The sequence below is a fragment of the Primulina huaijiensis genome, chromosome 5 (assembly GCF_012295235.1).
Source record: "Primulina huaijiensis isolate GDHJ02 chromosome 5, ASM1229523v2, whole genome shotgun sequence".
NCBI lineage: Eukaryota > Viridiplantae > Streptophyta > Magnoliopsida > Lamiales > Gesneriaceae > Primulina > Primulina huaijiensis.
The window spans coordinates 22,184,396-22,197,827 of record NC_133310.1 but is presented as its reverse complement, the minus strand read 5'-3'; the positions used below and the strand labels follow the sequence as shown (position 1 = coordinate 22,197,827).

Below are 13,432 nucleotides of genomic sequence, written 5' to 3'. Positions count from 1 at the left end.
TTTTTTTTTGTAGTATTTAAAAACTGAAAAGTAAATTGAAAGAAATTATATCATGGCGTGCTCCATTCATTTGCTGTATCCTACTTTAAACGAAGGATGAAGACAATAAGGTCTCAGCGTACAGCCTATAGCACTGTACTTTTAATGGTTTGGGTAATTGCCTTGCACTTTCAAAACAATAATATATCTTAGTGCACTGACACACGCGTTGCATGTTTGTGTAATTTTTTTAATAATTCATTTGGTTTAAATTTAAATGGAGATCAAAATATAATCATAAGAAATAACGAGAGACTACACTGTAATTTTGATATATTCATTAAAAAAATAAATAGATAAATGAAAGGAATAAAAAAAGAGCTAAGGAGGAATTGAACTTACAATTTGATAACTACGAAACAAAGATTTTATCAGCTTAACTACATGTGGCTTGTATTAAAGTTTTCACACTTTATTAATATATATAATTATTAAAATAGACCATGATACCAAAAGTCAGTTAACTTAAGTGTCTCAAATTTAATAATATATAATAATAATAATATATATGCTGTCAGCTTTGAATTATTAATGTTTTGATTTATTTATGTGTGAACTCGAATTAAGGAACGTTATTAAATTCAATGTATTTAGAGCAGAGACAGATGCCCATATTATTAATTTAATCCAACAATTTTTCCAGGAGATTACTTCGACCGGTGGTAAAGCAAATTGTCCTTAAAAAATATAATGATAATAAAAGAGAGAGAAAAGGAAGTGTTAATTTTATATTTGAAACTGGTCAATTTTTTGTTAATTCTCGATGTTATTTAATTTTTTAATTCATGATTTTGAACGTAGGATCGATATTATTTCAGTATAAACAATTAATCGTATAGTATATCCATTAAATATCTCACATTAATTATATTATTGAGATTTATATGTACTATAAACTTATACAATCATTTTTTACGATAGTTTTTGTGGTGAAATTAGACAAGTCTATAATCTTAACATAAAATCAAAACTCAGACTCGTTGTTGGATTGTTTTTATGGGCCAACCGCTAATAACTTGTAAACTTCTCACTCTATTTGTTTTTTGTTCATTTTTTCATATGGTGCGAGAGACGTGTATTAAATGTCCCACGTTGGCTGGATTAAGTTATTGAAAGTTGTACGTATGGATTTGGATAATCATTTCTTCTTGAGTTAGCTTTTGGGATGGAGTTTGGCTCAAGTCTCGATCTCAACACAATCACATAATTCTAAAATATTTAGAAAAAATAATGAGGATGCCATATTCTAATAATGTCATTTTGTCGGAATTAAACACAATGTACCGCAAGTTGGTCTTTGTTTTATCTGAACAAATGTCTCGTATTTTCAATTGATGATAACAATGTGTTAATTTATTTTAATTTGTGATTCTTTTCAGATTAGTCATATAAACATTTAATATATAGAACGAAGTTTCCAAGCGATTGAAATAAAAATTAAATAAAGACTTGCATGTTGACATTATGTTGTAATAAAAAATTGTGAGGAGAGTTACTTCTCTAACCGGATATTTGATGATAAAAATTTTCAAATATAAATATAGCTCTTAAATAAGTAAATTACAGTGCCTTTGATTCGATTAGTTAAACTTTAATTTGCAATAAGGAAAAGACACAGATGCTATGAAATTTTACACAAAAATTTTTGTGAGACGGTCTTACGAGTTAATTTTGTGAGACTGATATTCTATTTGGGTCACCCATAAAAAATATTGCTTTTTATACAAAAATATTAGTTATCATTGTAAATATGAAAGTGTTGACCCGTCTCAGGGATAAAGATCTAGTAAACTGTTTCACAAGTCAAGAGCGTTTCTTTTTTATGACGTGGTAGAATTTTAATTATTATATAATCAATATGATATTAAATTTCATTAAAATATGATGAAATTCTAGATTGAGTTAAAGAAAGTTGACTGATATTTCTAGCGATGGAGCATATATTGCGTGGTTGTCATAAGTACTTCTAGCATAGTCGTGAATAATGTCTGTTTTGTTTCTTCCACGACTCTATGTTTAATCATGTTCTAACCACGATTTTGACTAAGCAAGTTCAAATTCTCCACAACTATAACACGACTTTTAAAATTTTTACGAGGCTTTAAAATTTTTACAGAGATCAACCTATATTAATTACTAGCTACGTACTTAATGGTGACAAATAATCTTGCTCAATTACGACTTCTCATTTGTTAAGATACCAGGACGGTCCGAAAATTTCGAATACTTTTGGCATAAAAAATAGCACATTTTAATGAGTCGAGTCAAGTAGAAGACCCGTCTCAGAAAATTGATAAGTAAGATGATCTCATAAAATTTTTTGTGTTTTCAAAAATTATCTGATCTCACTTATTTAAATGTCTCGTATTTTTTTTTTGTTATAATAATAATAAAATGTAAATTACACTTATCATTATGTCCTACTGATTATTCGACAAATAATATAATTACAATCAAAACATGGACTTAATCTATATATTTTCTATCTAAATGTGAATAAATATATTAGTTTAAAATCGTGAAGACTACGTTCTTAGATTAATTCTTTTAGCGTCTCGTGTAGGGTGGGAAAAAGCACCGAATTTTCGGTATACCGAGATTACCGTACCGAAAAAATGTCGAATTTACAGAATTTTCGGTATACCGAAGACTTCGGTACGGTACGGTAACAATACCGAATTATTCGGTACGGTAACGGTATGCAATTTAAAAATTTCGACATATATCGAAATACCGAAAAAATATACAAAATTTTTAAAATATATAATATTTTAAAACAATAAATTTATAAAAATTTTAAAATGTAAGGTTTTTTCGGTATAAAACGGTATATACCGATACCGTACCGAAATTCGGTATACCATACAATTTCGGTATACTCGATATGCTAGTTATATGTACCGAAATTTTCGGTATACCGAAATTTTCGATACAGTATCGGTATGAATTTTTTTATACCGTAATTTTCGGTCCGGTATAAGATTTTCGGTACGGTTCAATATACCACCTCGTGTAACATTTTTTCAAGTTTTTTTATAAAAAAAATACCATTTTAGATCATTATTTCAAGTATATAAACACATAATTTTCTTCTATTCCTCATTGATGAACAGCTAACATAGAATCAAAACTATACACTAATGAATGAAGCTAATGCAAACAAACATCATAATGTCGAAGCTGTTGCCAACCACATACAATTTGACACAATGGTTGAGGAATTTTTTTGGCTAAATTAATGTCTAAAAAACTAAAAAATATATATTTTTTGCCTCTTAAAAAAAGAAGTCTTTATCTAGAGATGTAACAATAGACAAAATACTTAAAACCAAATAATATAGTGGCCATTGCCCATGCAAATGTCATCAGCTTTATCCAGGTGAAGTTTCTTGAGGCAGAATCTTGCCACTAATTTCTAGTGGCTTCCAATTTGTGTGGCAACAATTTAATTTCAAATATTGCTTATAAAATATTGTTCATTGTGACACACGATAGATTTATTAATTTACTTATTCAGCCATCCATGAGAGCAACGTCTATATATACAATACTGACGTTTTGTCAAATTTTATTTTTTATTAAAAAATTATTAATTATTGAAAATGTATTTCAGTTTTCTGTGACGCTTTCGAAATAAATAGATAAATATTTAAAAAATGGTTTTATACATATATTATATAATATTTTATTCCTTAAAACATGAATTTAATGAACTGATTTGTCACCCAATTTTTGACCATTGCAAACCAGGTGTAAAAGCTGGCGACTCGTTCCATGTAGTTTTCGACATGAATATAGGCTGAATTTCATCATATTTGTGTAGAGAAATTAATGGGCTTGTGATGAAAAAATACTAAGAATAGTAGAGTATGGAAATAATGAAAATGGGAAAATATTAGGAAATCGACCTTGAAAGAGGGAAAGTACCAAAAAGTCCACTATAGACCCATAAACATATTCACTAAATTTCTCCAAAATTGTATTAAAACCTTAACATTAATCCAAGAAAATTGTTTGAATACAAAGCTTGAAATTAAATTGTCTAGTAAATCAGGGGGTATTTTACGCCAGTAAGATGAAACTTCCAACAGCTCTTTGACCCCTCTGTTATCAAAAGGAAGATCATAAAAATGTATTTTACTCCTATCGACATCTCTTTGTCCCAGTCCCCCATGCCCTCGTTCATAGAAAAAGGAGTAAGCAACAGAACCTGATCTCCGCATCCATTTTTAACTTCTAAACTTATTTTCTATGTGAACCAAATCGAGCGTAAACGGCCCAGACAGGATTCATCAAGTAATGGATAGTTCGCCACAATTAGGATTTTTTTTTTTTGAAACACATGTCCGATCCATTGTTGCATGGATATAGCAAGCACTTGCTTTTTAGATAAATTTTTTTCTATATCAATTCTAAGCAAAAAACAAATTCGATTTAGTACAAACTGTGATCGGAAATAGTCATCTCGACGCACAAATTCGGAAAAAATAACAGGAGCGATCGTCAACAACGAGAAAAGAGACATAACATATATACAAATTTATTTGCCTATCATTAAGTAGGAGCGAAGCCTTGTTCAAGAGAAGATGATCCTGATCCATCATCCTGCATAGTTTTCTTACCTTCATTGGATTCACTAGTTTCTTTATCTTCTATGAACCCTTTCTTGAATCTGTCATAGTTAGTTGGCTCGGTACTCGTGAATGGACGCTCACCTAATACCTGTACCAAGTCTTCTTGATGTAATACCTCTTTCTCCAGTAATAGTTCAGCTATCTGAGCAACATGCTCTTTGTGTTCCTGTATCAGTTGAATTGTGCGGCTATAAGCCTTCGCTATCCATTCTCTAACTTCATTGTCAATTATTGCAGCAGTTTTACTGCTGTAGGGTTTGCTCGTTTCAAAGCTATCCTCCCTTTGGGGGAACGAGAGAAGGCCAACTTTTTCACTGAAACCATAGACAGCAACTTGGGCATAGGTCATCTTTGTGACCTTCTCCAAATCATTTTGGGCTCCTGTTGAGATCCTCCCCAGCAAAACCTATGGAAGAAGGAAATTAGGTGGTATCTTGGCCAGTAGCAAATATCATAAAAGACATCATAAATCCTTGTCTGACTTTGTGTCATCTTGAATTAAATACAAACAACATAAATCCTTGTGTGGCTTTGTGTCATTTTGAATTAAATACAAACAACATAAATCCTTGTCTGATGAGAGAAGTGCTAAATAGAAACCATCTTTGGAAAGGCTAGCGCATCAGAAAATATTATTAACATAAAAAAGTCTAATTTATCATCTGAACATACATGATCAGAGAATTGCCTACATGGCAAGCTTAAATTCGATTGTATCTACCAACGAATAGCTGGTAACCTAATCAAGGATTCACGCTGATCCAAAAAATGAACATACCTCCTCTGCTGCCCGTCCGCCAAGAGTCATGCATGTCATATCAAGAAGCTGCTCTTTGGTCATCAAAAGATTTTCATTTGGAACGTACTGGGCAAACCCAAGGGCAGCTGTACCACGAGGGACAATTGTGACTTTAAGCAATGGTTCAGCATGTTCAAGGAACCAACCAGCAACAGCATGGCCAGATTCATGGTAAGCAACAGTTCGTCTCTCTATCTTGCTAACAACCTGTAGAATGAATAATGTTATCACTAAATTATATCCGCATTCCAACCACAAATTATTTAACTAACAGAAATAAAACAGTGGAAAAACTTCAATAACACACATTAGGCCATCTCCAATCCATATCCTCTATTTTTCATCCTATATCCTCCAAAATAGAGATGCATGATATCTATTTTCAAAAACCCTCTCCAACTCATATCCTCTAAATATTATCAAATACTCTATTTATTTAATTTATTTCATTCTCAACCCATATCCTCTAAATATTATCAAATACTCTATTTCTTTAATTTATTTCATTTTCAACCCATATCCTCTAAATATTATCAAATACTTTCTTTTTTTAATTTATTTCATTTTCGAATACACATACACACACATATAATTAATTAATTTCATAATACATTATTTAATTAAACTTAATTAATTCGCTAAACATGACACAACTACATGTGTATTCGACTTGATATATTTAAAACAATACATTTATTTTTTCATCAAATTGCAAACAAGAGACAACATTCATCATACGGGGACATAAAATAGATATCAAGACAAACATAAACGACACATATGATTTAAAGAACAACACACAAATTGACCATTAAAATTACTAATATTCTGAATTACTGTACTCCTCCCACAAATGGTTAATAAGAGCATCTCGGAGTGCATAGTGAGCCGATTTATCTTTTATTTTACGATGGCGTGCAAGAAACTCTTGAAATCGAGCATGCTCATCACGTGCCATTTCAACATCTGGGATGGGTGCCTCGCGATAATCTGTGACTGGCACATTCAATTCCCTTTCATCTTCAATAATCATATTATGCATTATAATGCATGTTGTCATGATGTCATGCAGAACTTGTTTGCTCCAAACTCGTGCAGGTCCAGTGATTTTCGCCCATTTTGATTGCAGTAATCCAAATGCTCGTTCAACATCTTTTCTACAACTTTCTTGTCGTGCTGCAAAATATTTCTTCTTTGGACCTTGTGGATTGTGAATTGTTTGCACCAGAGTGGACCACTTTGGATATATACCATCTGCTAGGTAGTGTCCCATGGTGTATTCTTTTCCTTGTATGACATAGTTAGCGGTGAGAGCTACCCCATTGGCCAAATTAACAAAGAGATGAGATTTTGACAACACGTTAATGTCATTGTTTGAACCTGGCAAACCAAAGTATGCATGCCATATCCACAACTCGTAATCTGCTACGGCCTCCAAAATTATTGTTGGTTTTCCGCTACGACCAGCATATTGTCCAGCCCAACCTGTTGGACAATTTTTCCACTTCCAATGCATACAATCTAGGCTTCCCAGCATCCCCGGGAATCCACGTTGTTTTCCAATAAGGAGAATTCTTTCAATGTTCTCAGCATTGGGAGACCGAAATACCAGTCACCAAACACCTCCACCACAGCCCGGCAAAATCTTTTTAAACTTTCAATCGCAGTAGACTCCCCGATTTTAATATACTCATCCGTTGAATCTGCCGCCACACCGTATGCTAAGATACGCATTGCGGCTGTTGTCTTCTGGTATGGGGACAACCCAGGCCTCCCCAATGCATCTACTTTCTGTACGAAGTAATTATCATGTTGTTGAATGGACTCCATAATTCGCAAGAATAGACGACGAGACATTCGAAAACGTCGCTTGAACATTGATTCATTGTACATTGGAGACTCAGAAAAATAGTCATTGTACAAGCGTTGTTCAGCGGCTAATCTGTCTCGATTAATCACAACATGGCCAGGGATCGAGCCTCGACGGTGCAAATTATCACATTCTTGGAAGTAATTGGAGACAACGGTAGCACTGTTTACGAGTTGGTTTAAAATCGTTTGTTGTTCATCAATGCGATTTAACTCATTCTTGATGTTGGCACTAGGGTGATCTTCATTGTCAGATGACGACGAAGACGAAGACGCATAGAAAGAAAAACTTGAAGGACCTCCCTCATGAAAATTCATTTTTACGCAAGATGAGTAATTTATGAAGAAGCCATTGGCCTTTAAATAAGTGATGACATTTTTTATTTTAGTTATTTTAATTTCTTTTAAATATTATATGGAATAAAAGCCAACTCATTTTTTTTGTCACGGGTTGTGTATTTCAATAAAGTCATGGCTTTTAAATATTAAATGGAATAAAAGCCAACCCTTCTTTTAAATATTATATGGAATAAAAGCCAACTCATTTTCACTAAAAGCCAATGAAGGGTTGTCTAGTTGCAGTCATCTGTCACGTGTAGTCTATTCACAATCAGAGTCTATATACCAGCTGTCACGGGCTATGTATTTTCACTAAAAGCCAACTGAAGGATTGTCACGTTGCAGTCAGCTGGCACGGGTGTCTAGTCGCAATCAGAGACAACTCATCTGTCAACTCTTGTCGATATACCAGCTGTCACATGCTATGTATTTCCACTAAAAGCTCACGTTACAGTCAAATTTCGTATCCCAAAACAAATCAATCTAATTAATTTGAATTTTTACCGTCAGATCAGATATAATTTAATTTAGATCGTTGATCCAGATTTCTTATCCAAAATGTTATGGCTATAAATTGAAGTATCATTCAAAGCAATGACATCATTCCTACAAATTGAATAATTATTTACGATCAAATGACTTCATCTAAACATAGTGTTGCATTGTCAATTGAGGAGGACAAACTACTCGTGCTGGCTTATCTTGATGTCTCCCAAAATCCAATAATGGGTATAAACCAATTACGCGATAGGTTATGGTCATGAGTGGCACTTTAGTTCATGTGTTAGTCAGGTGGAACTTAGCCGTCCAAGTGGTGCTTCTGAGAAAGACATTATGAGTAATTAATTTTCTTTATCATATTTCTGTGAAATTATATTTTTTACATTCTGTAACTAAGATACAATCCATACCTTGTTATAGTTGGATCAAGAAAAAGCTTTATTTAAGCAATCAGATGGGTCGACTTGGCGGTTGGGATCATGTATGAGTCGATACTCCCGTGGTTTGGTATGAAATTAGGTAAAATAGCGTTTGATGACCTAAACTTCTCTTGGTCCTTAAGTAAGGGCTATCTGGGTTTGCTATAAACCTGGATGAAGATAATCCGTCAGGAGGGAGTTCTCAGCGTCCAATTGGCATAAAAAAAGCCAAAGCCAAAAGAAAAGCTACTGAAGAACACTTGAAGGACATCTCAACCATGGCCAAATGTACTGAAAAAATGGTGGCAGTGATGGAGAATGCTGAGGTACATCAACAACTCATTGATATTGAGAAACAAAGAAATGCGATAATGGCTTTTAAAGAAGAAAATAAAATACTAAGGTTGAACCCTATGTGCGTTGATGAATCAGTCCGTGCATACTTGATAAAAGAACAACAAAAAATTTGGCAGAAAAGAATGGATACGGGGGATGGCTCTGACGGGACTTCTACACCGTTTGGGGAGTTCCTCGGAGGAACTTCACCATCCGATTCCGACCTTCCACCGTACTAATTTACTCTCATGATTGCAATGAACTAAAAAATGTTTATCTTTATTGTTGTGTGTGTGTTTTTTTTATTGTTGGTGATATGTCACTTTTAGTATTGTCTACGTTTTTATGTCTAAAAATATCACATGTTTATCAATTTAAATTAAGTCGATAATAAGTGTTTGTAATAAATTGTGTTATGTATTTTTTTGTCATTAAATTGTTCACTAGTTCCATTTGGTAACTATTATAAATAGTAAATTATAATTAATTGATTAAAAAATTAAAACAACTTTTGATCAACAAAACCGACCCACTTCCAAGCTTTATCTTGGTCGACCATGCTTTCGTCGACCAAAGCATGCCATGCTTTGGTATGCTTTGGTCGACCAAAGCACAACCAAAGCACCAAAGCATGGTGCTTTGGTTGGTCGACCAAAGTACGACCAAATATGTTTTGGTCGACCTAAGTGTGGGTGTGTGAGTCGACCAAGTTTGTGTGTTGGTCGATCTTTTCTTCTTCAAGCCATCAGTCGATCGAGAACAGTGATATTTTTTCAATTTTTTTTTCAAAAGGACTATATTGCAATTTTTAAAATATCTATTTTGTAATTATTTCTCACTCCTTTTCAATCTTCTATATGAACAGTGATACTCCATAAATAGAGGATCACTGTTGCATACTCTAAAATAGAGGAAACAAATAGAGCACGGTTGGAGAAGATTTCATCCTCCATAATGGAGAATTCCTCCGTTATGGAGGACGGTTGGAGATGCCCTTAGCATTAGGTTAAAAAATATCATATTCTTCCAGTACGCTGTCGTTACTGTTTGCTTATATTCTATCAGTATGTACAAAACCAGCAAGCGTAACATACCCAGCATCCGGAACATAATCTGCACAAGCACTGGAGAGCGTGGTAACTAGCTGGGTAGCTTCAACTTAAATTACAAAATCACTAAACAACTACATAACCAATTAACTAAATATAAATAACAAAGTTCTTGTGAGTGAATGTGAGTTCATGGCATGCTGCAAAAGATCCACGAATTGGCCAACAGCATTAATAAAGAGAAATAATCAGGAGAAAAGGATACCTTGTTCTTCTTCTCAAGACCCCCTATAATACGATCAATAGCAGCTTCAAAATGTTGCATAGTGATTATTATACTATCATTCCTCGCTGCAATTAAAGCAGCTTCATTGCACACATTGGCAATGTCAGCACCAGCAAATCCAGGAGTCAGGGCTGCAAGCCTCTCCGAGTAATATGATGGCTCCATATCAAGTTTCAATTTATTAAGATAGATGCGAAAAATCTGATCACGGCCCTTGATGTCAGGCTTATCAATGGAGATCTGACGATCAAACCTTCCAGGCCTTAGTAAAGCATTGTCCAATATATCAGGCCGATTAGTGCCAGCAAGAACCACAACACCAGAAGTAGTTCCAAATCCATCCATTTCCACAAGCAATTGATTTAATGTACTCTCACGCTCATCATGGCTTCCAGAAAAAGCCCCACGACCTCTTGCTCGACCTATTGCGTCAATTTCATCAATGAAGACTATACATGGTGCAGATTGTCTTGCTTCTTGAAATAAGCTTCGGACCCTGGCAGGTCCAACTCCAACAAACATCTCCATGAAATCTGATCCAGATATGGAGAAAAAAGGAACACCTGACTCTCCTGCTGTTGCTTTCGCAAGAAGTGTCTTTCCAGTTCCAGGAGGGCCAACAAGAAGAGCACCTCTTGGAATTTTTGCTCCCAGCTCCTCATATTTTTTGGGATTTTTCAGAAAATGCACAAACTCCATTATTTCTTGTTTTGCCTCATCACATCCAGCCACATCTTTGAAAAAAACCTATTTACAAAGTAAACACATGTTGTTCGGCTACAAATGAAGAAGGGAACAAAATTCGCTACATCGTCTCTACAAAATGCGGTCTAAGAGGGAGAAAAAATGTAATAACATCCTGACCTTATTTTTGGCATTTTTATCCATTTTTGTAATAGGTGCTTTCCCAATACTAAACAATCCACGGCCACCCTTTCCACCAGGACCTCCAACACTAAATCCACTTCTCTGTCCCATGTAGATAAGGGTTCCAAGAAGTAACAATGTCGGACCAAACTTCATAAACTCTTGGAAAAAATTCATCTCAGAAACATATGTGACAGGAACATAATTGTGATGGTCGATTCCTAATGCTTCCTGAGCTTCCTCCAGCTTCTCCTCAAACGATTCAATGCTTCCAATATTGAAATAATATTTATAGTAACTAACATTTCTACCATTGTTATCACCAGGGACAGGGTTGCCATTGGTATCTTTGTTATCATTTGGCAAACTCTTCACATATACTTTTGCGACTGACTTGTTAGAAACAACAATATGATCCACCAAACCAGGCTCAAGTAGCTTGTTCTGGAACTCTTGGAAACTTATCTGAATTGAAACCAATCAAGGATAAAATGAAACATCTTATCCCCATTGTGAATTGAAGCTTAAAGAATAATATGAAGGATTAAGATTGTGCACAGATTTTTTTTTTAAAAAAAAGTCAATGTTAAATGGGCACCATCATACTATAGAACATAAAAGAAACAAAGGTTCATAGAATACATTCATAAGGAGTCACAACAGAATAATATGTTAGAAAGTAAATACAATGCGCTATAAATTGATTCAAAATTAGAAGTCAGAGTCAATGCATGTTAGATATCTAGTGGTTACTGCAGGTGCTTGAATAAACACTCAAAACAAAATTAGAAGTCAGAGTCACACGTACAAATCCACTCCAGGATCATATTGAGACTCGATATGCATAGAGGAAGCTGGGTAGGCAGCGTGTTGGATGGGAAACACCAGGTGATCCGAAAATCCCAAATGTAGGCATGTGGAGAAAAAAACTCACCTGCTTCTGAGCTTGAGGAGTCGGAAATAGGGACATAAGAACAAATCCTATCATCAGCAATGGTGTAAGAAAGCTTTGAACATGCTTTGGTATATTTGGATTGTTCCCATGTTCACCAGAACTCGAATCCTCTGCATTAAATAATGACCAATAAAATATGTAAAAGCACATAATCATTAAATGGCAAGGAAAGGAATACACAAGTGATAACAAACTTCAATCAGATACTTTCTCAACAAGCAACGACCAACAAAAGTTGAAAAAACCACAACATCAAATTAACTAGTGATCTAAAGCACCAAACTTTGTGTTCATCAGTCACCATAAATTATAGTGAGTTCTCGAATACCTTTTGCGTCAGATTTGTGATTGTTTCCTTCAGGAATTTCTTTCTTTTTCCTCGGATAATAGTTTTCATATTCTACAAGCACCACATTACACGAATCAAACAAATATCAACAAAGAAAAGTAACAGTAAACGAACACGATAGTAAATGTTCTTACTACTTTTCTTGGGGGCATCACTGCAAAACAACCTTCGAAGCTTCGGACCGGTAAGAAGCGAGTTTAATTCCTTCAAAATCCCACGGTTCACAGCATGGTTAGCAGCTCCAACGGAGGTCAAATAGCTCCTCGTAAACCCTAACACACTATCCGAGCGTAAGATACACCCATTTCCGTTCGTCAATTCACTCAAAATCGCCGACCTCACTCCATAAATACCGGAAGTAGCGCCCTGCCCGAAAAATATTTTAGAACAAGGAGTAATTAAAAAAAAAGTAAAAGAAGACACGAATACACATTTCAGCTATCATTGAGAATCTAATTTACGGGCTTACTCGACTGTACGATGATCGATAAATATAGCGTCCGACTCGAGAAAACATTGAATCGAGGCTGATCAGAACCTGAAGATTTGATTGCAGTGCGAAAAAAAAAAAACCTAACCCGAAAAATCTTCCGTCGACGTTATCATCTGTATACAACACGAAATTGTTAGAAAAAAATCATCGGAGAGAATTCGTGATACGTCCATCCAATTGTTAAACCATTTGGTTTCCAGGGAACTTTAAGAACCGTAGGTAAAGGAGAAAGTAGTGAAGAAACGCGTTTCAGGAAGCAGTGATAAAAACGTTGCTTGGTTAGATATCAGCCAAGTATTTGTCGTTTTGTTTATATGATGAATTTTATTTAACTAACTAATACAACAAATATTAGTTATTAATTAATTATTAAAAACAATGAAAACCACACACTTACTTTATAAATAATATCTATAATGAAACTTATATTTATATTATTAAATTCATGTTTGCTGAATAGAAAAAAAATATTTTAAAATAATAAATTATTAATTTAT

At 34.3% G+C, this 13,432-nt stretch overlaps 1 protein-coding gene and 1 pseudogene across 2 annotated transcripts; both read right to left on the bottom strand.

The window, feature by feature from the left end:
• Nucleotides 1-4,516: 4,516 nt before the first annotated feature.
• LOC140977209 (ATP-dependent zinc metalloprotease FTSH 8, mitochondrial-like) lies at nucleotides 4,517-13,212 on the bottom strand. 2 transcript variants are annotated; one of them, XM_073441860.1, is made up of 8 exons: nucleotides 12,912-13,212; nucleotides 12,580-12,808; nucleotides 12,422-12,493; nucleotides 12,073-12,203; nucleotides 11,136-11,603; nucleotides 10,251-11,018; nucleotides 5,452-5,679; nucleotides 4,517-5,079 (listed from the first exon to the last, which is right to left on the bottom strand). In XM_073441860.1, exons 1-8 carry the CDS (start codon nucleotides 12,957-12,959, stop codon nucleotides 4,594-4,596), a joined length of 2,430 nt encoding a protein of 809 aa, XP_073297961.1. In that variant the 5' UTR covers nucleotides 12,960-13,212; the 3' UTR covers nucleotides 4,517-4,593. The 2 variants fall into 2 exon arrangements, with proteins under 2 accessions (XP_073297961.1, XP_073297960.1); XM_073441859.1 differs by having other exon boundaries at nucleotides 12,577-12,808; nucleotides 12,912-13,210.
• On the bottom strand, nucleotides 5,805-7,721 carry LOC140977213 (protein ANTAGONIST OF LIKE HETEROCHROMATIN PROTEIN 1-like; annotated as a pseudogene).
• Nucleotides 13,213-13,432: the final 220 nt, after the last annotated feature.

Bases quoted from the DNA above. Each gene is read 5' to 3' on its own strand.
- LOC140977209 (XM_073441859.1), bottom strand. From the start codon at position 12,959: ATGTTTTCTCGAGTCGGACGCTATATTTATCGATCATCGTACAGTCGA. The intron at 12,494-12,576 runs GTAAGAACATTT...TGGTGCTTGTAG, and splicing joins TGATGCCCCCAAGAAAAGTA to AATATGAAAACTATTATCCG. The intron at 12,204-12,421 runs GTATTCGAGAAC...TATTTAATGCAG, and splicing joins TCACAAATCTGACGCAAAAG to AGGATTCGAGTTCTGGTGAA.